Source organism: Podarcis pityusensis (genome assembly GCF_964106645.2).
Source record: "Podarcis pityusensis genome assembly, chromosome: 1".
Taxonomy (NCBI): Eukaryota; Metazoa; Chordata; class Lepidosauria; order Squamata; family Lacertidae; genus Podarcis; species Podarcis pityusensis.
The window spans coordinates 114,690,342-114,709,935 of record NC_138028.1 but is presented as its reverse complement, the minus strand read 5'-3'; the positions used below and the strand labels follow the sequence as shown (position 1 = coordinate 114,709,935).

At 46.3% G+C, this 19,594-nt stretch overlaps 1 protein-coding gene across 4 annotated transcripts in view; it reads left to right on the top strand.

The window, feature by feature from the left end:
* Positions 1 to 19,594, top strand: part of UBE2E3 (ubiquitin conjugating enzyme E2 E3) — a 102,236-nt gene that overhangs the window by 39,026 nt on the left and 43,616 nt on the right. Inside the window, exon 4 of one of the 4 annotated variants that reach the window (XM_080973056.1) lies at positions 8,102 to 8,356. The exons of the other annotated variants lie outside the window; for them this stretch is intronic. Within the exon in view, the coding sequence (XP_080829182.1) occupies positions 8,102 to 8,180 (79 nt within the window). The 3' untranslated portion in view covers positions 8,181 to 8,356. Of the gene's footprint in view, positions 1 to 8,101; positions 8,357 to 19,594 lie in introns of those variants that run through there. 4 annotated transcript variants of the gene reach the window in all.

Sequence of the window (19,594 nt, the reverse complement as noted above, 5' to 3'; positions counted from 1 at the left end):
CAACTTTTCTACCCAGTCATTCTCTCTGTCATTGACATAACACCTCAGGTATTGCTGGAGGACCCCGTTTGCTCTTTCCGCCTGCCCGTTGGTTTCAGGGTGCCGGGCAGTCGAAAAGTTGACCTCCACCTGCAGTAAGCTCATGAGCTTCCTCCAGAACCTGGAAGTAAATTGTTTTCCTCGGTCTGAGACCACCCTCAATGGCACCCCGTGCAACCTAAAAATGTGTTCTACAAATAACTTCGCTGTCTCTTCCGCCGTGACTGCATGCGAGCAGGCTACAAAGTGGCACATCTTTGTTAGTAGGTCTACCACCACCATGATGGCTGTTTTCCCCTTGGACTTCGGCAGATCAGTCATAAAATCTATCGACACTGCCTCCCAAGGTCGTTCTGGGGTTGGTAAGGGTTCTAATAGCCCCGCCGGTGCCCGCCTCTCCCCTTTGGCTCGCTGGCATTGCTCACACCCTCTTACATACTCCCGTACATCTTCCCTCACCTTAGGCCACCAAAATTCCCTGGTGACCAACCACATGGTTTTGTGTTGTCCAAAATGCCCCGCCGTGGGGCTGTCGTGCAACTGCTTGAGTACCCTCCCCCTTAAGTCTCCTTCAGGGATATACAGTGCCCCTTTGTAATACAAAGCTCCATTTCTTTCCTCGAAACCCCCTGGTTCCTCTCCCTCACCCCTAAGACCTCTGAGCTTATTCTGGGCGTATTCATCATTCTCTGTTTCCTCTACCAGTTCTCTTTGTCCCACCAATGCCGCCCCACACACCCAGCGGTCCTCTGGAATGACATGTCTCTCTTCGGGTGCTCCCTCCTCCTCCAAATATTCAGGTTTGCGTGAGAGAGCGTCCGCCCTAATGTTCTCTGGGCCTGGCACGTAACAAATCTCAAAGTTAAATTTGGAGAACTCCTGGGCCCATCTCACTTGCCGTTGGTTGAGCACTCGTGCCGTCCTCCAATACTCTAGGTTCTTGTGGTCAGTGCACACTTGCACCTTATGTTGTGCGCCAATTAGCAGGTGCCTCCATCTCCGGAACGCCTCATGAATGGCTAGTAGTTCTCGGTCATACACCGTGTAGTTCCTCTCGGATTTGTTCAGCTTTCGCGAAAAAAAGGCACACGGTCTCCACTCTGACTCCTCCTTCCCTGGCTGCAGAAGCACCGCCCCAATCGCTCTGTCTGATGCGTCAGTTTCCACTCTCATCGGTTTTTGTAAATCCACATGCAGGAGTTGTTGTTCCGAGGCGAAGGCCCTTTTTAGTTCCTCAAATGCTCGCTCCGCCTCCTCAGTCCAAACGAACTTCTTCTTACTGCTGAGACAGTCCGTAATGGGCGCCGTCAGGTGGGCAAAGTTTCGGATGAACTTACGATAGAAGTTCCCAAATCCTAGGAACCTCTGCACATCCTTCCTTGTTTTGGGTGTTTTCCATTCCAGCACCGCCTGGACCTTGCCGGGATCCATGGCCAATCCCTTGTCTGACAGGCGATACCCCAGGAATTCCACCTCCTTGGTATGAAACTGACACTTCTCCAGTTTCACCCACAGCTGGTTGGCTTGCAGCCTGCTCAACACTTCTCTGACGTCTCTCACATGCTGCTCCTCATTCTCAGAATACACCAACACGTCGTCTAAGAAGGCCACACAATTCTTGTAAAGCAAAGGCCCCAGGACGTGGTTCATAAACGATTGAAAGCACGCGGAGCCTCCTTGTAGGCCGAAGGGCATAACTAAATATTCAAATGCCCCCAAAGGGGTGAACATGGTGGTTTTCCATTCATCCCCCTTCCTTATTCGTATCAGGTTGTACGCCCCCCTTAGGTCCAGTTTAGTAAAAATCTTTCCCTTCCTGACCCTTGTCAAAATGTCGTCAATCCTGGGCATAGGGAAAGCCACTGGTTCTGACACTGCATTTAAGGCCCTGAAGTCACACACAAGCCTCGGCTTGTTCGTGTTTTTTTTATCCACAAAAAACACTGGGCTGCCCCCCACCGCCCTGGACTCTCTGATGAACCCTCTCTTCAGGTTCTTGTCAATGAACTCTCTTAGCTCCTGCATCTCTCTGTCTGACATGGCGTACAGCTTGCCTACAGGGAGCTGTGCCCCAGGGAGTAAATTGATTTGACAGTCAAAGGGTCTATGCGGGGGTAATTGGTCAGCTTCCCTTTCGCTGAAGACGTCGCGGAGATCTGCGTATTGTCGTGGTACCTTCACGTTCTCCGTTACTTCAGTCCCTGCTAGGGTGGCTTGGGCCCCTGCCAAACCCTTTCCCTCTTTGCAGTGTTCTAAGCAATGTGCTGAACCAAAAGAAACCACTCTCTGATGCCAGCCCACCAGCGGATCATGTAACGCTAGCCAGCTCATCCCCAATATAATGGGAGCTCCTCCCAAGGTGGCCACATTAAACGCTATCAGTTCGGTGTGCCTTGCCACCTTCATTATCATTGGGACGGTCTGCAAGCTGACTTCTCCTCCCAACAGCTCCCTGCCATCGATCGTGGTCACCTGCAGGGGGTTGCTTAAAGGGATCGTCTGTATCTGGTGTTCAGCTGCAAACTCTTTGCTCATGAAATTGCAGGAGCTGCCTGAGTCCAACAGCGCCTTTATCTTTAGAGGGTGTCCGTTTGGCAGCTCTAGCGCCACTTCTATCACTAGGGCGGGTTTAGGAGGTTCTGGCGTGGGCACTTTCACTGCTCTTTGGCCTGACTGCTGTGCCCCGACGGTGGCAGCCAGGCGTTGGCTTTTACTTGCTTCGGTATTTCTTCCTCTCTTCCCTCCACAGCTCCTACCATCCCTTGCCATTCCTTCCTCTGGGGGCAGACTCTGGCAAAGTGACCTGGCTGTTGGCAGAGATAGCATTTCCGGGCGCCTTTTCCCTCCTTCTTTCCCCCCTCACTGGGCTTTGAAACTGCGCGCGCGCGCGCTGTTCCGATTTCCATCGGCTCTGCCGGCGGGAAAGTTGGCTCTGGAATGTCTGGAATGCGGAACTCCTTCCAACGTTCCCCCTTCCCTTCCCGCCTCTCCAATGCTCTCGCCTCCTGGCGCGCTCCTATGGTCAGCGCTGATTTGGTCAGCTGGTCCATAGACTCCGCCCTGGGCGCCCGGGAAAGTTCGTCTTTCACAGCCGAAGAAAGCCCTTCTTCAAAAAGCATTTGAATGGGTTCCGCCGATAGATCCCACCCCAATTTATGGATCAACATGGTGAATTCAGTCCAGTACTCACGGACAGATCGGCTCCCCTGTTTGCAAGCCATTAACTGTCTGCGGACCACTCCCTGTTCAATATCGCTGGAAAACATCAGATCCATGGCGCGAAAGAACTTCATCGTGTCCTTTAGGACGTCACTATTCGCTGCCATCAGGGGTCTAACCCAGTCTCTCGCCCCCTTTTCAAGATGCCCAATCACGAAAGCCACTCTTGATTCCTCGTCAGGGAATTCATCAAACTGCAGATTGAGGGCATATTGCATCTCTGTCCGAAAGCCATGATAGTCTTTGGGCTCCCCCCCAAACTTCTGCACCAATCCTGGTACCTTTCTGACGAGCTGGGTGTCTTTCCCCTTTTTGTCTGCATCCTGAGCCCTCCTCTCCTCAAGCCTCGCCGTCTGCAGCGCTAGCTGGACCTCCAACACCCGGTACCTTTCTTCCAGGCTTGGACCCGCTCCAGCTCCTGCTTCTCCGGTTCCGGCTGGGTTGCTCATGATGCCTTCTCCTGCACAAGCTGCTCACGAAGACTGTCGGAATGCTGTGATGGGACGATGAGCTGCTTGTGTGTAAAATCCTAGTCCCTCAGAGTTTGGTCAAGTTTGCAAACCTCTGTCTGTAACGGAGCCCCTTAAACATGGCTCCGTCAGTCGCTGGCAGATTCCGACAGTGGTTGCTTTCGGAATCGCTTCCAACATAAAAGCTCCTTAACGGAAACACGTCTTCTGGACTCTCTGCGTGACAGTTTCCGGCGAGGAGTGGGTGTCCCTACAGGAGGTCCTGAAACCTCCCCACTGTTTTCGCTGGAAGTGTCTCTGAGCCATCCCTCCAGCTCCCTTTCCCTCAGCCCAGCTCCTCTCCCCCTACTGGTTCCCTCTTCAGCTGCTGAGTCTCTCCCAACCTGTGTGAGCCCTTTCACTTCCCTTCCTTCCGATGGCAGTTCCCTGACAATACGTCATGGCTCAATTATCACATTCAATTTGGACTGCCAAAATAGCCATATATATTGTCTAGCGAGTGACAGGCTGGGCCTTTTTATCTGTGCCTGGCTGCCTGCCAGCTGCTTAATTGAAGCTCTGTGTTTGCTGTGTGTCAGATCTTACAGTGGTCTATTACGCCCAGCTAAAACAATATTTTGAAAATGTTTCAAATGCAAACCAATCCTGTGCCTAAGAATTTCATGTTGTCTTGCTGAATTGTCTCCTGCTGCAGTTGTAGCACTTGGTCATTTAGTGTAGGTTATTTTGGGGTGTTGTATTTTTTTTTGGGGGGGGAGTTGTTGCCTATGGGGATAAACAGGATCTGGTCCTCTTGCATTCATCTTGGAAAATTACTGCAATTCCACCACCTTACCACCCCTCAAAGCCGAGATGTTTAAAGCGGTTCCCTCTGCCTATAATTTCTCATTTGAAGAATGCATTTTACACTTGTGCTCCACCCAACCGGTCTTGCTTTGCATTGTGGAAAGCAGCGAAAGCCTCTGGAGGGACCCGCCTTCCCATAGACCCTGCTCTGCTGAGTCCCACATGTCGACTTGTGTCATAGTTACACTCCATTAATTGTGGTTCCGTTTGACTGAACTTCACAAGCGTTGGGGAAATGCTACCACTTCTCTTCCAGCCTCTGCATTCTTGGCTGTTTGATAAATGTGGGCATATCGCATTTTGGGGGAGCCCCAGCTTAATAGCCCCCATCCATCTGCAGCCGCACGTGGCGAGGCAATTTGCATGATTTAGGAGTCCCCGGACGAAAAGATGGGGAAGCATGTTGCCCTCCTGTTGCAATGGCAGATGGCCACATCCTACATGCCACAGCTATTCCCTATGATGCATTTGTTACCCTTGAGTGCTGACAAATGAGGGTCTTATACGTTAAACCGCAGGGGGGTCGAAAAGGGGAGGGATAAAGGGTGTTATGTGTGCTGCAAAGGGAAAAAGCAAAATGTTGACACTAATAAGAAAGTGAAGTGCAAAAGGCAGCCACAGATCCTTCTGCCCATCACAGTGCAGTTGGGCATCCAATTTGCCAGCTTCCTATTGCCCAAGGTTTCAAATACAGTAGGAGAAATGTGTATGGGCAACTCAGGGCTGTATTAAGAGGCCCTAAGCACTTAAAAGATTTTGGTGCCCCTCTATATATCTAATTCAAAATATAAACAATAATAAACCGTGGAATAGAACTGTTTTGATTCAATTTCTAGATAGGGAACCAGTGGCCCCACATAAGCTGTTGGACTTTAAGTCCCATCGGTACCATCCAGGGATGGTGGGAATCGTAGTCCAGGAACATCTAGAGCAAGGTTTCCCAAACATGGGTCTCCAGCTGTTTGGGGACTACAACTCCCATCATCCCTAGCTAGCAACACCAGCGGTCAGGGATGATGGGAACTGTAGCCCAAAAGCAGTGCTTGGGAAACATTGAAGAAGGCCACAGGTTAGCCACCCCTGTGGTTTGAATGGTGCAGCGGATGGCAGCTGAATAAAAAACCCATTAGCATGTTCAGTGTTAAACTGGCCCATGGAAAAGCATTAAGTTTTCCCGTTTGCAAATTTGGCTTTGGCTCCTTCTATCTATGTGTCTGGAATGGAAACTCTGAATTCCCAATTTTTTTCACACGGAGGAAGCAGTGCTGGTTGATTTATACTTTGGAGGGGTGTGTGTTTCTGCCTGTTTCCGCTGGCAGTTAATTAAAACTAGCCTGTGGCCCCGGTGTTTGACCAAACAGGCAAGGAGATTAACCTGAACGCCTCTTTCTCTCCCCTCTCCCCTGGCACCCACTTCAGCTCTTTGCAAGATGAGAGTCTATATAAAGCCGTGCAAATTTGCCATGGGCATGTTAACTAACAATTTCTTCACAGACCGTGTATAAATACTTAGAACTTGTCCTTTGGAACCATTTCTGCCAGGAACTTTGTATATTTCTTTCCTTCCCTTTCCCCTCCAAGTGTGTTTTATGTCTGATAGGAATATGTTTGACTGCCTGTTGAGTAGTTAAGGCCATAAAGAAACTTTGTGTTGGATTTTGAAAATGCTGTATTTTATTCCCTTTTTTCCTACTAAGGGGAGAATGAAAATATATATAAACACACATATATGTACACACTTTTATATATCCCATTGAGAGGATATATTTCCTGTTGAAATTCATTTTTCAGATGCATGTATATGTATACGGTGGTACTTCGGGTTAAGTACTTAATTCGTTCCGGAGGTCCATTCTTAACCTGAAACTGTTCTTAACCTCCTCCTGCTGCTGCCGCGCCGCTACTGCACGATTTCTATTCTCATCCTGAAGCAAAGTTCTTAACCTGAGGTACTATTTCTGGGTTAGCGGAGTCTGTAACCTGAAGCGTATGTAACCTGAAGCGTATGTAACCTGAGGTACCACTGTATACACACACACACACACACACACACACACATGCACTGTTTTATAAACATGTACACACTCCACTCAGCAGGGAACAATAACAAATCCCTCAGAAACTATAGAAAGTTAATGTGAGATTATGCCTGCAAACATGCCCCCTTCATCACGAAGAAGAGGATGGAGGGATTTTAAGCATTTTTACGCATAAACTCCACTTCCCATTTAAATGCTCCACACAAGTTGGGGCAGCAGGATGACTTGGGGACTCATTCCTGCATGTAAGCGACCTAACTCTGGGGTCCTGTGAAGCCTAGCTCATTCTAGGGTGGAGAACCTTTTTTGAAAGTGGAATTGAAGCAGGACTTTGAGGGAAAACAATGGAAGCAAACAGACACAAAAATGGTACTTTGAAGATGTGTCTGATATTTAGCCTCTGAATAAGCACTTCTTACGTGCTAAAAAATCAAAAGGGGTGAACCTTTAGCGCCACGGTAATAAAGACATTAATGTATCTATGTTTACAAATTGCATTGTTAATTCTGTCTGCACAAGAAATATTGTAAGGAAGGATGCACTATTTCAGATATTTGGGGACTGAGCCATTTAGGGCTTTTAAACACAAGCTTTTTTTAAAAAAAAAAAACAAACAAACCTGAGTTATATGTGTTCTAAAGGAAACCGTGGCCAGAATTCAGGCAGCTGAATTTTGGAAGTTTCTGAGTCATCTTCAAGGGTAGTCCCATGTAGAGCACATTGCAATAATTCAGTCTGGAAGCTACCAGAGCATGGGATTCTGTGGCCAAGCCATCTTTGTCCCAAAAGTACCATAATAGATGAACCAGCTAGCACTAGAAAAAGACTTCAGGTCTGACAACCTGAATCTCCAGGGACAAAATTGAAACAAGCAGCACTCCCCAAGTTGTGAACCTGCTCTTTCCAGGAAGATGGAGTTCCCAACAGGACACAGGCCATCTTTACACCTTCTGGATATGAGAACTTGGAGCACATAACGCCCCTGTCTTTTTAGGATTCAGATTCAGGGTTTTTTTTTATCTACATCCAGCTTATCACAGCCTGCAGGCACCAAACTATTAACCCCTGAACTACCTCTCCTGTTTCAGATGGAGCTGGGTGGCATCTGCATATTGATGACACTTCACTCCAGATCTCCTGATGACAGTTCCCAGGAGCTTCACATGTTAAATAGGATGGAGGACAAGCTGGAACCCTGTGGGACACCATCAGACAACTCCAATGGTGTTAAGCAGTAGACTTCCATAACTACTTTCTTGAAGTGGCCCTGGAGGGAGGAGTGAAACCGCTGAAGCACAAGGCTGCCTACCTTCACCTCTTTGAGATGCTCCAGGAGGATGCTGTGGTCAACGGTATCAGCAAAAAACATTCATTTCATTGTAGGGAACAAATGGCTGAATTTTCACCTTCACAGTGGACTGACTGCTTTTCAAACTCATTCAGCACTCGATACTAAAGTCCCATGATTTTCTTCTTTTTTGTTTGCAGGTCACCCTTTAATGGAACTGTAAAACTAAAGTGTAGACAGCAGCTTTCTTTTTTGTCGCCTGAAGGGCTTAAAAGTTGAGAAGGGTAGTAACTCAGATGTCAGAAACTCCTGAGGAAAGGAGAAGGAAGAGTGGGCAGCGCTGTTAGCCTTGTGTAAGTAATGCAGCCGTTAGCAGCGAGGGAAGTTGAAAGGCTCAGATTGTGACCCTTTTCATTCATTATCGCTGTAAAAAAAGGAAATAAATGCCTCCCACACATGGTGTATGAATGTAAAAAAAATTCTGTGGTCCATGTGCCTCTGTTGTTAAATGGTCTTCACACTGTGAATAGTGACAGGCATGTATTTTCCATTGTTACGTGGTGCCGGCTTAATGCTGACTCCCTGCAAACGATGGTTTGCAAATGGGTTATTCCAGACTCCCTTTGCTTCCTTCCCTTATCTTGCATGGTCCCACCTCCCTTTCCTTATAATAATTTGTTATTTATACCCCACCCATTTGGCTGGGTTTCCCTAGCCACTCTGGGCGGCTCCCAACAGAATCTTAAAAACGCGATAAAACGTCAAACATTAAAAACTTCCCTAAACAGGACTGCCTTCAGATGTCTTCTGAAAGTCAGATAGTCGTTTATTTCCTTGACATCTGATGGGATGGCGTTCCACAGGGCAGGCGCCACTACCGAGAAGGCCCTCTGCCTGGTTCCCTGTAATTTCACTTCTCGCAATGAGGGAACCACCAGAAGGCCCTCGGAGCTGGACCTCAGTGTCCAAGCTGAACGATGGGGGTGGAGACGCTCCTTCAGGTTTACAGGGCTGAGGCCATTTAGGGTTTAAAGGTCAGCACCAACACTTTGAATTGTGCTTGGAAATGTACTGGGAGCCAATGTAGGTCTTTCAGAACCGGTGTTATATGGTCTCAGTGGCCAGTCTAGCTGCCTCATTCTGGATTAGTTGTAGTTTCCAGGTCACCTTCAAAGGTAACCCCACGTGGAGTGTGTTGCAGTAGTGCTCTATTTTAGCCATGGTTTAGTGTTACACCTGCACCTGTACACCTGTACCTGTTAACACCTGCTCACCAGACACTGCCTTAACAGCGAATGCAGACTCTACCCAAAACCCAGGCAGGTTCGTATGTGAGAATGGTGATACGTCAGTAATTATTAGTCATAGTTGTGCTGCCGCGTGCCTGGGAGAGTTCCCCTCCCCAAACTTTCCTTCTTTGCTGGCTGTCCGGGGGTGGGTGGGTGAGATTCTGTACTGCAGCTGACTTGACTTTGACCTTTCTTACAAGTGACCATTTGCCAAGTGACTACTTAAAGGTTTCCTGCATTCAACGGCTTGTCGTCTTGTGCTGTCTTGTCAAGCAGTGAGGAGATTGGGCAGCTGGCGATGGCAACTTACCTGACCCCTGATATAGGGCAGCTTCCTGTGAACCTGATAGCTATATGGCCCCAACTGCTCCTTTTTCGGTGGGGTTTTGAGTTTTCCTCCTTGAGGTGAAATGAGCATTCCTCTGCTTAAGGTGAAGAAAAGAAAAGGTGCATTTCCAAAAAGGGAGGCGGAAAACCAAAACAAAACAGAGAAGACTAGATTACACAGCTATTATTGTCCTTGTTTCAAAGTGGGTCTTTTAAACTCTTTTTTCTTCTGATAGAAGGGCAGCTCTGTCTCCTCCTCTCTGTTGGAATTGCTTGGCCCAGCCATTATTAGCAGGGTTTGGAAGAAATGAGGCAGCTGGTATCTCTCCTTAGAGACCGAAGGCAACCGAAGGCCACCAGTCCATCTTGGATTACAAGCGGCATAAACACAGCTCTTCCTTCTCTCTCCCCGCTCCCTTGGCTGCCTTGATTCCATTTTTTCTTAAAGAGGAAGGGTAGTTGCACTTGCCACTTCTGTGTCGCAAAAGAAAAGATCTGGAGGCATGATATACAGTGGTACCTCGGGTTACATACGCTATAGGTTACATACGCTTCAGGTTACAGACTCTATTGAAGTTCTCACCCTGGGCCAGCAGGGTGATACTGTAGATAGTTCAGGTCCACATATGCAAATAAGGGATTGAAAGTGACGTTCAGTGATTGGATAGTTACAGAAAGTTGTTACAATTACGTTGTTCTGGAGCTCTATATAAGCAGGCTGGCTGAACCCTTCAGTTCAGTTCTGTTCTGGCCTGTGAATAAACAAGAGCTGTTTGAAGAATCGCTGTGTCGTCTGATATGTTCACCCACAACTTAACAAGACTGAAAGGACTTTTATTGGGGACTGTTACAATGCATTTGGCCAAAACCTGTAACATAACAACAACAACGACAACAACTTCTTCTTCTTCTTCTTCTTCTTCTTCTTCTTCTTCTTCTACTACTACTACTACTACTATAATGAATCACTGTATTGTGCCTTTCCCTCAGCTCTATTTTTGAATCATGGGTGCTAGGAACAACTAGTAAGTGGAAGGGCAAAATTCATTTCGGGCAAATGCCACCTGCTCTTGCTGCAATGACCTTCCTTTGTCCCAAAATCTAAGCATTTTTGGAATGCTCTTCCAAGATGCTTTCTGATAGTACTTTCTGCTTAAATGGACTCAGTACTTTTGGTGCTTCCTTTTTGAAAGTTATGTTCAAAACCAACTGCAAAGTAAAAAGGGGCTTTCTGTGGTTCCTGCTGCCCCCACGCCCCGCAGAGATGCGAAAGAGGCAGCAAGAGAAATTGCTTTTTTTTGCGGGAGGAATGGGAAGGCTATGGATTTGTGAGAGACTGAGGGGAACAAAGCATGATTGCACAGCGCACCTGTTTTAGCGTATGTTTTAAATATTTATTACATGCTTGAAATGCTTAAAGCTTCACACTTAAAGCCGCGGTCTGATTTAATGTTATGTATAGCTGTGAAGGTATAACTGAAAAGAAAAGAAAAATCACTGGGCTGGGGTGGGGGTGGGGGATGAGAGAGAGACAAGGGGAGGGGGAAACAGAGCAAGGCATCAAAGAAGTGAAAAGATTGACAAGTGTGAGAGAAAACGGCGACACTTTGACAGTGCAGTCTGTGCATGTCTGCTCAGAAGTAAGTCCCAATGAGTTCCATGGGGCTTATTTCCAGGTATAAGGTTGCAACTTACTGGTTGTTTTGATCTCTGAAAACAGTTACTTATTTATTGCCCTCTTTTTAGACAAGTATTATCTCCCTAAAGCGGCCCCCCGGTGAGAGAGAGGCCAGACCAACCATGAGGCAGAATGAGGGAATCGCCTCAGGTGCCAAATTCTGAGGGCATCCTCTTGAGTGAGCCCTGTGGCTGTACTCTTCCTTGGGAGGCCAGAGCTGTTAACAACAACAACAACAACAACAACAACAACAACAACAACAACAATTTATAACCCTGCCAACTGACTCCGTTGCTCCAGCCCCTCTGGGAGGCTTCCAACAATTATAAAAGCATAATGAAAAATCAAACATTAAAAACATCACTGAACATGGGCTGCCTTTGGATTTCATCTAAAAGTTGTATAGTTTAACAGTGCAGGCAACAAAATGCTTTGGCCGACTCCTGGTTCTAGGACAAGATAAAACTGAGTTAACAACATAACTCATATACTGTATCCGTCTATAAAATAGATAAAAGGGAGGGTGGCTGACCGGGAGCGATACAGAACATTAGATGAAATGTGGAAATGTGACTAGTTTACATATGTTTAAAGATGAGGGAATTAATGTCTTACGGAATGGGAAGGGAGGAGTATTCTCTGTACATTGTATACAGTTCACTGAGAAGATGGGTTTAAACATTTATTAGGTAGATTTGTTATAGGCTAAGCGAGGAGCGGGCACAGTGGTTTTACGGGGGCATAATTCGTACCCTTTCGCTGCTCAGGAAAGTTAACATGGAACGTTTCAGTGACTGACTATGTGAGGATCTTCAGTGGATGGGAAAAAAAAGGATACATATTGCAGGATTCATAGTCATAGTAGCCATAGTTAATTTATATAGACCACATTTTACACAAATACTTCTGTGCTCATAAAAATGTCTAAATACAGTAGTAGAATAACAGTACAGAATAAAAAGTAGGAAGAGCACTGCAACCTCACACTATACCCACCCCTTCAACAATTAACAGTTCGTTTAACATACATCAAAAACCTAAGGGAGCACAAAACTCACCAATAGGTCAAGTAAAAATATATTCAGGTTCGTAGCTGTTGTGGGTTTCATTACAGGCTTGCCACGTTTATGTCAGTATCTTAGTGGTACTTAACTCTGCGATTGACTGTGACCCTTTGCCGTTACAGTTGTGAACTGGCTTAGTATCCATGTAAGCACGCAGACATTATTAAACAGAAATTTTGCAACTGGCTCCCTTGATACGATTCTGTAGTGCAAAAAGATGTTGGCTGTGTGGTCAGATATTTTGGACGATGCTCCTAGGCAGCATAAAGGCTCTGTTTAGATGCAAACCAATGTGGTTTAATATTTATTACAACCAACTAGCATGTTGCTTGTTTAGGAAACACGTGAATGACAAAATGGGGAAACTGATTTAGGGCAGTAACTTGAGTTAGTCCTTTTTTCCTTTTAACTTGGTGTCTTCAATCATGACGGAATTAAATCACTCCACCCTGCTGGAGAGTTTATTTAGCTGGTACTGAAACGGACAATGAGACTTGCTTCTTTGCTTGAAAGAACAGTAAATTAACCTGATGATATTGCTATATCTACTCAGCCTGAGATATTTTAAAATGTCATTGAGCCTGGAAACACATCTGTTAAACCACACTGAATCTGAACATCAATTGTTGTCTAAGGCTGCAACCCTGAACTCTCTTTTTTCCATGGCAGTAAATCCCACTGATTGAAGTGGGACTTGCTTCTGAATAAATGTACGAGATTACACTGAAAATTGCTTTTAGTTAAGGCTGAGCTGAAAGCTCTCCCCTTTGGCATCAAAATTTGGTGGGTGCAGTAAAAAGGGGTCATTATTGGGAGGGCAATTTTTTTTTAGGGGGGATAACCAACTCCCTGCTTTTACATTTTTGTGCGGAAGAAGGATATCATACTTGTTGACATGGTAGATTTCCACCACAGAAAGAGATGTATTAATTTGGGGGGTGGCGTGGGGAACCTTCATATTTGCAGTTTTCCCACACACACTGAAGTGGTACACTCCTTATGGGATTGTACCATGTATTTCCTCCACATCAGGGGCAGAGAAACATTTTCCAGCCTGTGGGCATCCTTCCAGGGATGTGCGAATTGGAAGGGGAAAGCCTTCATATATGCAGTTTTCCCCCACACTCTGAAGTGGTATGCTCCATATGGGGTTGTACCATGTATTTTCTACACATCAGGGGTGAGGAACACTTTTACAGCCTGGAGGCCAGTGGGTGGGGCCAAAGGCCAAAGTGGGTGGAGCAACAGAGCGTATACCTCTTGCCTTTGAGTAGGCTACCTTCCAGCCACTGGAACCAACTCCAGGGAGCTGTGGGTGCTTTGACACCCACAATTAATTATTTGTGGGGGCTGGGCCACCCACAAAGTCCACGGGCAAAGTTGAAGCCCTTCATTGTGGGCACCCACAATCTTAGGCACGAGATGGCACCTGTGCTTCCAGCCATTCAAAGCTGGAGGCTTCTGTACACAAACATACAGTCACCTCCACCTTGACAAAGAAGAGTTTAGCACAGTTTTAAGACTAGAAGAACACACATAACTGGGATGGTGAGGGTGTGACCTGGGAGGTGGGAGTCATCGCTTGAGGGGGCTTCAGAGGGCCAAACAAAAAGCTGGGAGGGCTGCCTTCAGTCTCTGGCCTGGAGCCTCTCCACCCCTGCGCTACATTTTTATAAAATCTGTCGTTGGTATCCAGGTACAGTGGTACCTCAGGTTAAGAACTTAATTTGTTCTGGAGGTCCGTACTTAACCTGAAACTGTTCTTAACCTGAAGCACCACTTTAGCTAATGGGGCCACCCGCTGCCGCCACGCCGCCGGAGCATGATTTCTGTTCTCATCCTGAAGCAAAGTTCTTAACCTGAAGCACTATTTCTGGGTTAGCGGAGTCTGTAACCTGAAGCGTATGTAACCTGAAGCGTATGTAACCTGAGGTACCACTGTAGTCCAAAACGGGAAATACACATGCTCCAAGTTTCTTGTCCAAGGAATGCTGTAGTTGAAGCCAGGGATGTGCAGGTATTCGCCTCCCCCAACACCTGTTGTGTCACCTTAACTGTTGTCACTCTGCTCTTGCACCTTGTGCAATGGCGCAGCAACCTCAATCGATGTGACAGAGTGGATGACAGAACGGCAGACTTGGTCATGGTCATCTCTTGCCAGAGGCAGAGCTCCATAGTCAGTTCACTCTGAGCTCCAAAGACAAACAGAACAGACACTTCTCATGTGGGAAGCTCCATGGCGTTTGGTAATGTAGAATTATTATTATTATTATTATTATTATTATTATTATTATTATTCTGAGGGACTTCGGATCTGGTGTGTGCACAGATCTGCTCGTCAAGGGAAAGGATACTCTAGGCCTTTGGTAAGGAGCGCAGCCCCACACGTCCCCTCCTTCCAACCTCTCATTCGAAATGAGTTTGAGAGATGGTAAGAATCAACAAGAGGATTTTTGAAACCACAGGGCATTTGAGAGGAGACCTTCTCTCCCCTCCGACGCTGGGGTTTTCTTTCACATGTGCTAAGGTTTAGAGCAGATAAGAAGCAGCAAGTGTATCTGTTTATCTACATCTATATCTGTTTCTTAAATTCTCTTCCAGGCATTCAGCGGAGAGGAAGGAGTTGGTTGCAAATGCAATCAGAAGCTGCCTTTATACTAGGGAATGTCAATATTTGTGAATTCTTGGAAATTTGCTTCCTTTGTTTATTATTTTAGGGTTTTTTTAAAAAATTTGGATTTGTAAAGAGCCATTCATGTGGTCACCTATGGTGTTTAAAAATCACCTGCAGGTGACCAGACTGGAAAGCGTTTGCAATCTGAAAGGTAGTTTGCTTGCTTATCTGTCTGCTTTTCAGTCTCTCATTCATGTAAGCATTATGGAGAACAATAACCACTTCTTTAAAGTGGAGTTTGGTGGTCTTTTGGACATGTGCTCATACACATCCTTGCAGTTTAGTTGTTTATCTGGCAAGCTGCAGTTAGTGCTTTTAGTTTAAGTGTGTTGAAAAGTTTCATTATATTTTCCAAAGGCTTTGGCATCACGTTTGCAGGAAAAAAACCTGTTTTTAAAAGTGATGATTAACATGGCTGTTAGTTAAATCCCATTTATGAAGTGGGTTAGATGGTTAGAATGGTTTATTTCCTGCATGTTGTTTTCATTTCCCTTCTTTATGACATTGCTGAGTAAGGGTAATAAGAGATCTTCAGGGAGGAGCACAACGAAGAGCAAAATTCATTTCTCTCACTTTTTTATTGCCTTGTAATTTAAATCGGTTGGCACACTTTTCCTCAGAGGCAATAAAACATCTCTATTGCTCTTCTAAGGGCGAGTTAGCTGTTCTGCTTCTTCTTTTTCACCTGCTTCCATCCAGCATTATTCTTAAATTCTAATTGTCCTCTTCCCAGAAACTTAGACTCACAGGCTTGTTTATGTAAGGATAACCATTCTGAGTAGGTAAGAGGTGTTGGGGCAGAGACACCTCTTTGTTGAACTACACTTTCTCTGAGCTTTGAAATCAGAATTGCAGAGTTGGAAAGGCCCACAAGCGTTCATCTAGTCCAACCCCCTGCAATGCAGGAATCATTTTGCGCAGTGTAGGTCTCGAACCCACAACCCTGTGATTAAGAGTCTCACGAAACCTCAGAGCTACCGTAGCCTCTTGCGTGTGGCCAGACCCCCAGAACCCTCTTCAAGCTGTAGTGTAACAGAGATGTAAAGAATTACCCTTCCTCAGAAATTATGGTCAGAGAGTGAGCTGGGAGCATAGGTAGTCTTGCTCCAGCATCTGGATGCACAGAGCAAAGTCTGCAGCAGGAAAGGCTTCGTGCATATAGCTGTACACAAGAAGAACACACAGTTTGAGCTGCGTGCATGGACACCAGAGAGCCTGTCTGAGGGGGGCACTGCCATGGGCTGATCAGTGGCCTCCAGACCATCTGCTGCTTCCCCATTCTCATTTTTGTGATATGACCACCGGCACCCACCTCTCCTTCCCTCTGCCCCACTTCCTGCTCTCCCCTGACCCCTTCTCTCTCTCTCTTCATTGCTACCATAGCAGCAGTAGCGTTGATGGGTTCGCCTGCTACTTGGCCAGTGGCGTAGCGTGGTGGGCAGAGGGACGGTGGTCCCGGGGCACAGAATTCTGAGGGGGGCGCAACCAGGAACAACGCCCACTCACCCTGCCCCTGAGACAGCTGAGCCAAGAGGTTTCTAACACGGGCAAGCAGTAGGAAGCCTCTGGACTGACCAAGCATTGCATAAAAACTTGCGAGTCCAGCCCTTGCTTGGGAACAGAGAATACTTATTTGCATTTTGCTATTTCATCCAAATTGTCCCATATCCCGCAGCTATGCTCATAGAGAGGCTGAATATTCCCCTCTAATACTGATCCAAATAATACACCCCTCCTAGAAAAAACATGCATGATTTTTTTAATTAAAAAAATCAAAAGATATGTACAGAAAGACGCTCAGAATTGTCTTGTTGGATTAGACCAATTCCTATCTCACCAGCGATTTTCCTTGCAGCACCATAAGAGCATAGGTATCTCTGCCTTAAAGGTAAAGGGACCCCTGACCATTAGGTCCAGTCGTGGCCGACTCTGGGGTTGCGGCGCTCATCTCGCTTTATTGGCCGAGGGAGCCGGCGTACAACTTCTGGGTCATGTGGCCAGCATGACTAGGCCGCTTCTGGCGAACCAGAGCAGTGCACGGAAACGCCGTTTACCTTCCCACCAGAGTGGTACCTATTTATCTACTTGCTCTTTGACGTGCTTTCGAACTGCTAGGTTGGCAGGAGCAGGGACCAAGCAACAGGAGCTCACCCCGTTACTGGGATTCGAACCGCCGACCTTCTGATCAGCAAGTCCTAGGCTCTGTGGTTTAACCCACAGCGCCACCCGCGTCTCTGCCTTATAAAGGTACAATTAGCTCAGCATTGTTGACATTGACTAGCAGTGGCTCTCTAGGGTTTCAGACCAGAATTCACCACCAGCCCTGCCTGGGGATGCAGCCTTCTGCATGAAAAGCCAGAGCTCTACTGTTCAGCTCTGGCCCTTTCCCCAGATGGCCTTGGAAGCTCACAGCGGTGCACAAAGGCACCACTTTCCTTCCTTCAACTCTGCAATCCTGTCATCCATAGGTGCCAACTCTGTGGGACTGAGAACACCTCAGCCCCGCAAACTATATCTGGACGGGGCTCCCCAATCTGGAGGGACTGGGCCTCGTCAGGCCTTCCCGTAGCTGTGGCAGGGCCCATATGCCCCGGGCCTTGTGGCCCCCTCCCGCCACGTGGCATCACAAGTGTGTGCCGTGTGCGTGACATCACACACGTGCGACGGCCACCTCCAATTTGGGCAGAACCTGGCAGCTATGCTGTCGTCTGCCCCTAGCATCTAGTCCTCGAGAGTCTTGCCACCTCTGGGCACAAAGGTTTTGTTTTTATCTTTTTGCCTAATAGCCATTAAAGACTTTGGGTAGACTTATCTCTTCTGAAGACAAAGGCAGCAGGGGAACCGCGACAGATCTCATTCAGTAGCTTTTCATCTACGCAGTGGTAGCGAGATGTTGTTCATCTTGTACTCGCAGGCCTTAATCAAACGGGGGGGGGGGGGGGGGGAATCCTTTCATTGCCTTATGTGGCCTGTAATTGTCAGGGTCATAATTCCAGGCAAGTTCATTGTATGTTGTTTGGCTGCGAACCGATTGCTATCTGGGCAACAACAAGCACTTCAAACTGCTTGGCTCTGGTCAGTTTTATTACACAGGAGCAGATGTTTCCTGGCACGACTGGGATTCTTTCACAACTGAACGAGTCGTTTGAGTGAGTGTTACTCTGCACAAATGAATATATAACCTCACATTTACACGCAGGATTGCATTTTCGAAAATGTTGTTTTATCTATCCAAAATATTATCCTGTGGCAGTTCTGATGTTTGCAGGTTTCTGGGTCATTTTTTTCTTTTTTCTTTTTGCAAAGCTTTAGAAAGGCAAATGCACCGTCACTTTTAAGTGGTATTCTGCACATGGCATTACTTTGTATTCGGCAATGAAAAGGGCTTTCCTTATATTGATATGCTACAATTGGAGGTTCAGAGAAACAAATAAGAAATTCTTCTTCCTTGTACCTGTTTGTTTTAAAGGCTTATGTAAATGTTTGTTTACTTACATGTGGCATAAATAAATCAGAAGCCTTGGGAGATTAATATCACACACCTTTTTCCATACCGAGGATGTATTCCGTCTACAGCTAGAAAAATGTAAATTATATTTACAGTTAACACACACTGCTTAGATGTGCTACTCAGATATTTGTTATGTTTTGTTTTTAAGCTGCTTGTATTGTTACACCTTTTTTTTTACTTGCAAAGCTGGTCAGATATTTGCAAATTTTCACTAACAATGCCCTTGTGTGTAAGTTGTAGCCCACCCTGTTTGACTGAATCTTGCTGTGATTTGATAGCAGAGGCCATAAGGAGAGAAGTCTGGATTGCCCAACCCTATGTGAGTCAGGAAATTTCTCAAAATGCACACTTCGCTTGGGAGCAGACATGATCAACACCAACCATTCTGCTTTAGAACGCTGACCATGTTTAAAGACTGCTTTGGCCTTTGAGAGTTGCTGCCTGCGTTTTTTAAAAATTTGTTTTAAAGCAATTTTGTAACTGTTTGGGTTTTCCCTATGGTTCCGGGATGAAAGCCAAGAAGGAACCATTCACTCACTTGAATGGGACTTTATGCTTTTCCTCGCGTGTATTTAATATCTGCATGTGAATAATAAGGGATTGCAATTGTTCAGAATGTAATGCCACATGTTTCGTTTTAACAGTTAGTGTGTTTAGTTGGTGTTTTCTTCTAGGTTTGTAATTGGAATCGGCCTCTCATCTCCTTGCAGTCCTTAACACATGAGTCCTTTATACTTTGCCACTGCACAAGTGTGTAGTACTTGCTTTTATTTATTTTTTACTGTTCAAATGGTGAACAGTTGCCAAATTGAAATCTGAGACTTGCAGGTGTAGGAAATTACTGATGCCAGCCAGAGATCAGTCTAAAGGTGTTGAAAAAATAGGTCCTGGGATGATGCAAATGCTGCTAGTTTCAAAATAAAGAAGATCACAGTCAAGATCGAAGGTGATCTTGGATGCCATCTGGCAACATCTCCTGTTTTTCCAGGGAACTGTATGCCGTGCCTGCAGAACCTGACTCCATCCTTGCTAGAGCCACAAAGCACCACCTTGACACCTGGCTGAGTTCCTGGCCTTTAACTGGTAGCAAGAAACCTCAGAGCTTTGACATTTCCATCCTCCCTCCTAAACAGATTTGGGTGCAGGCATG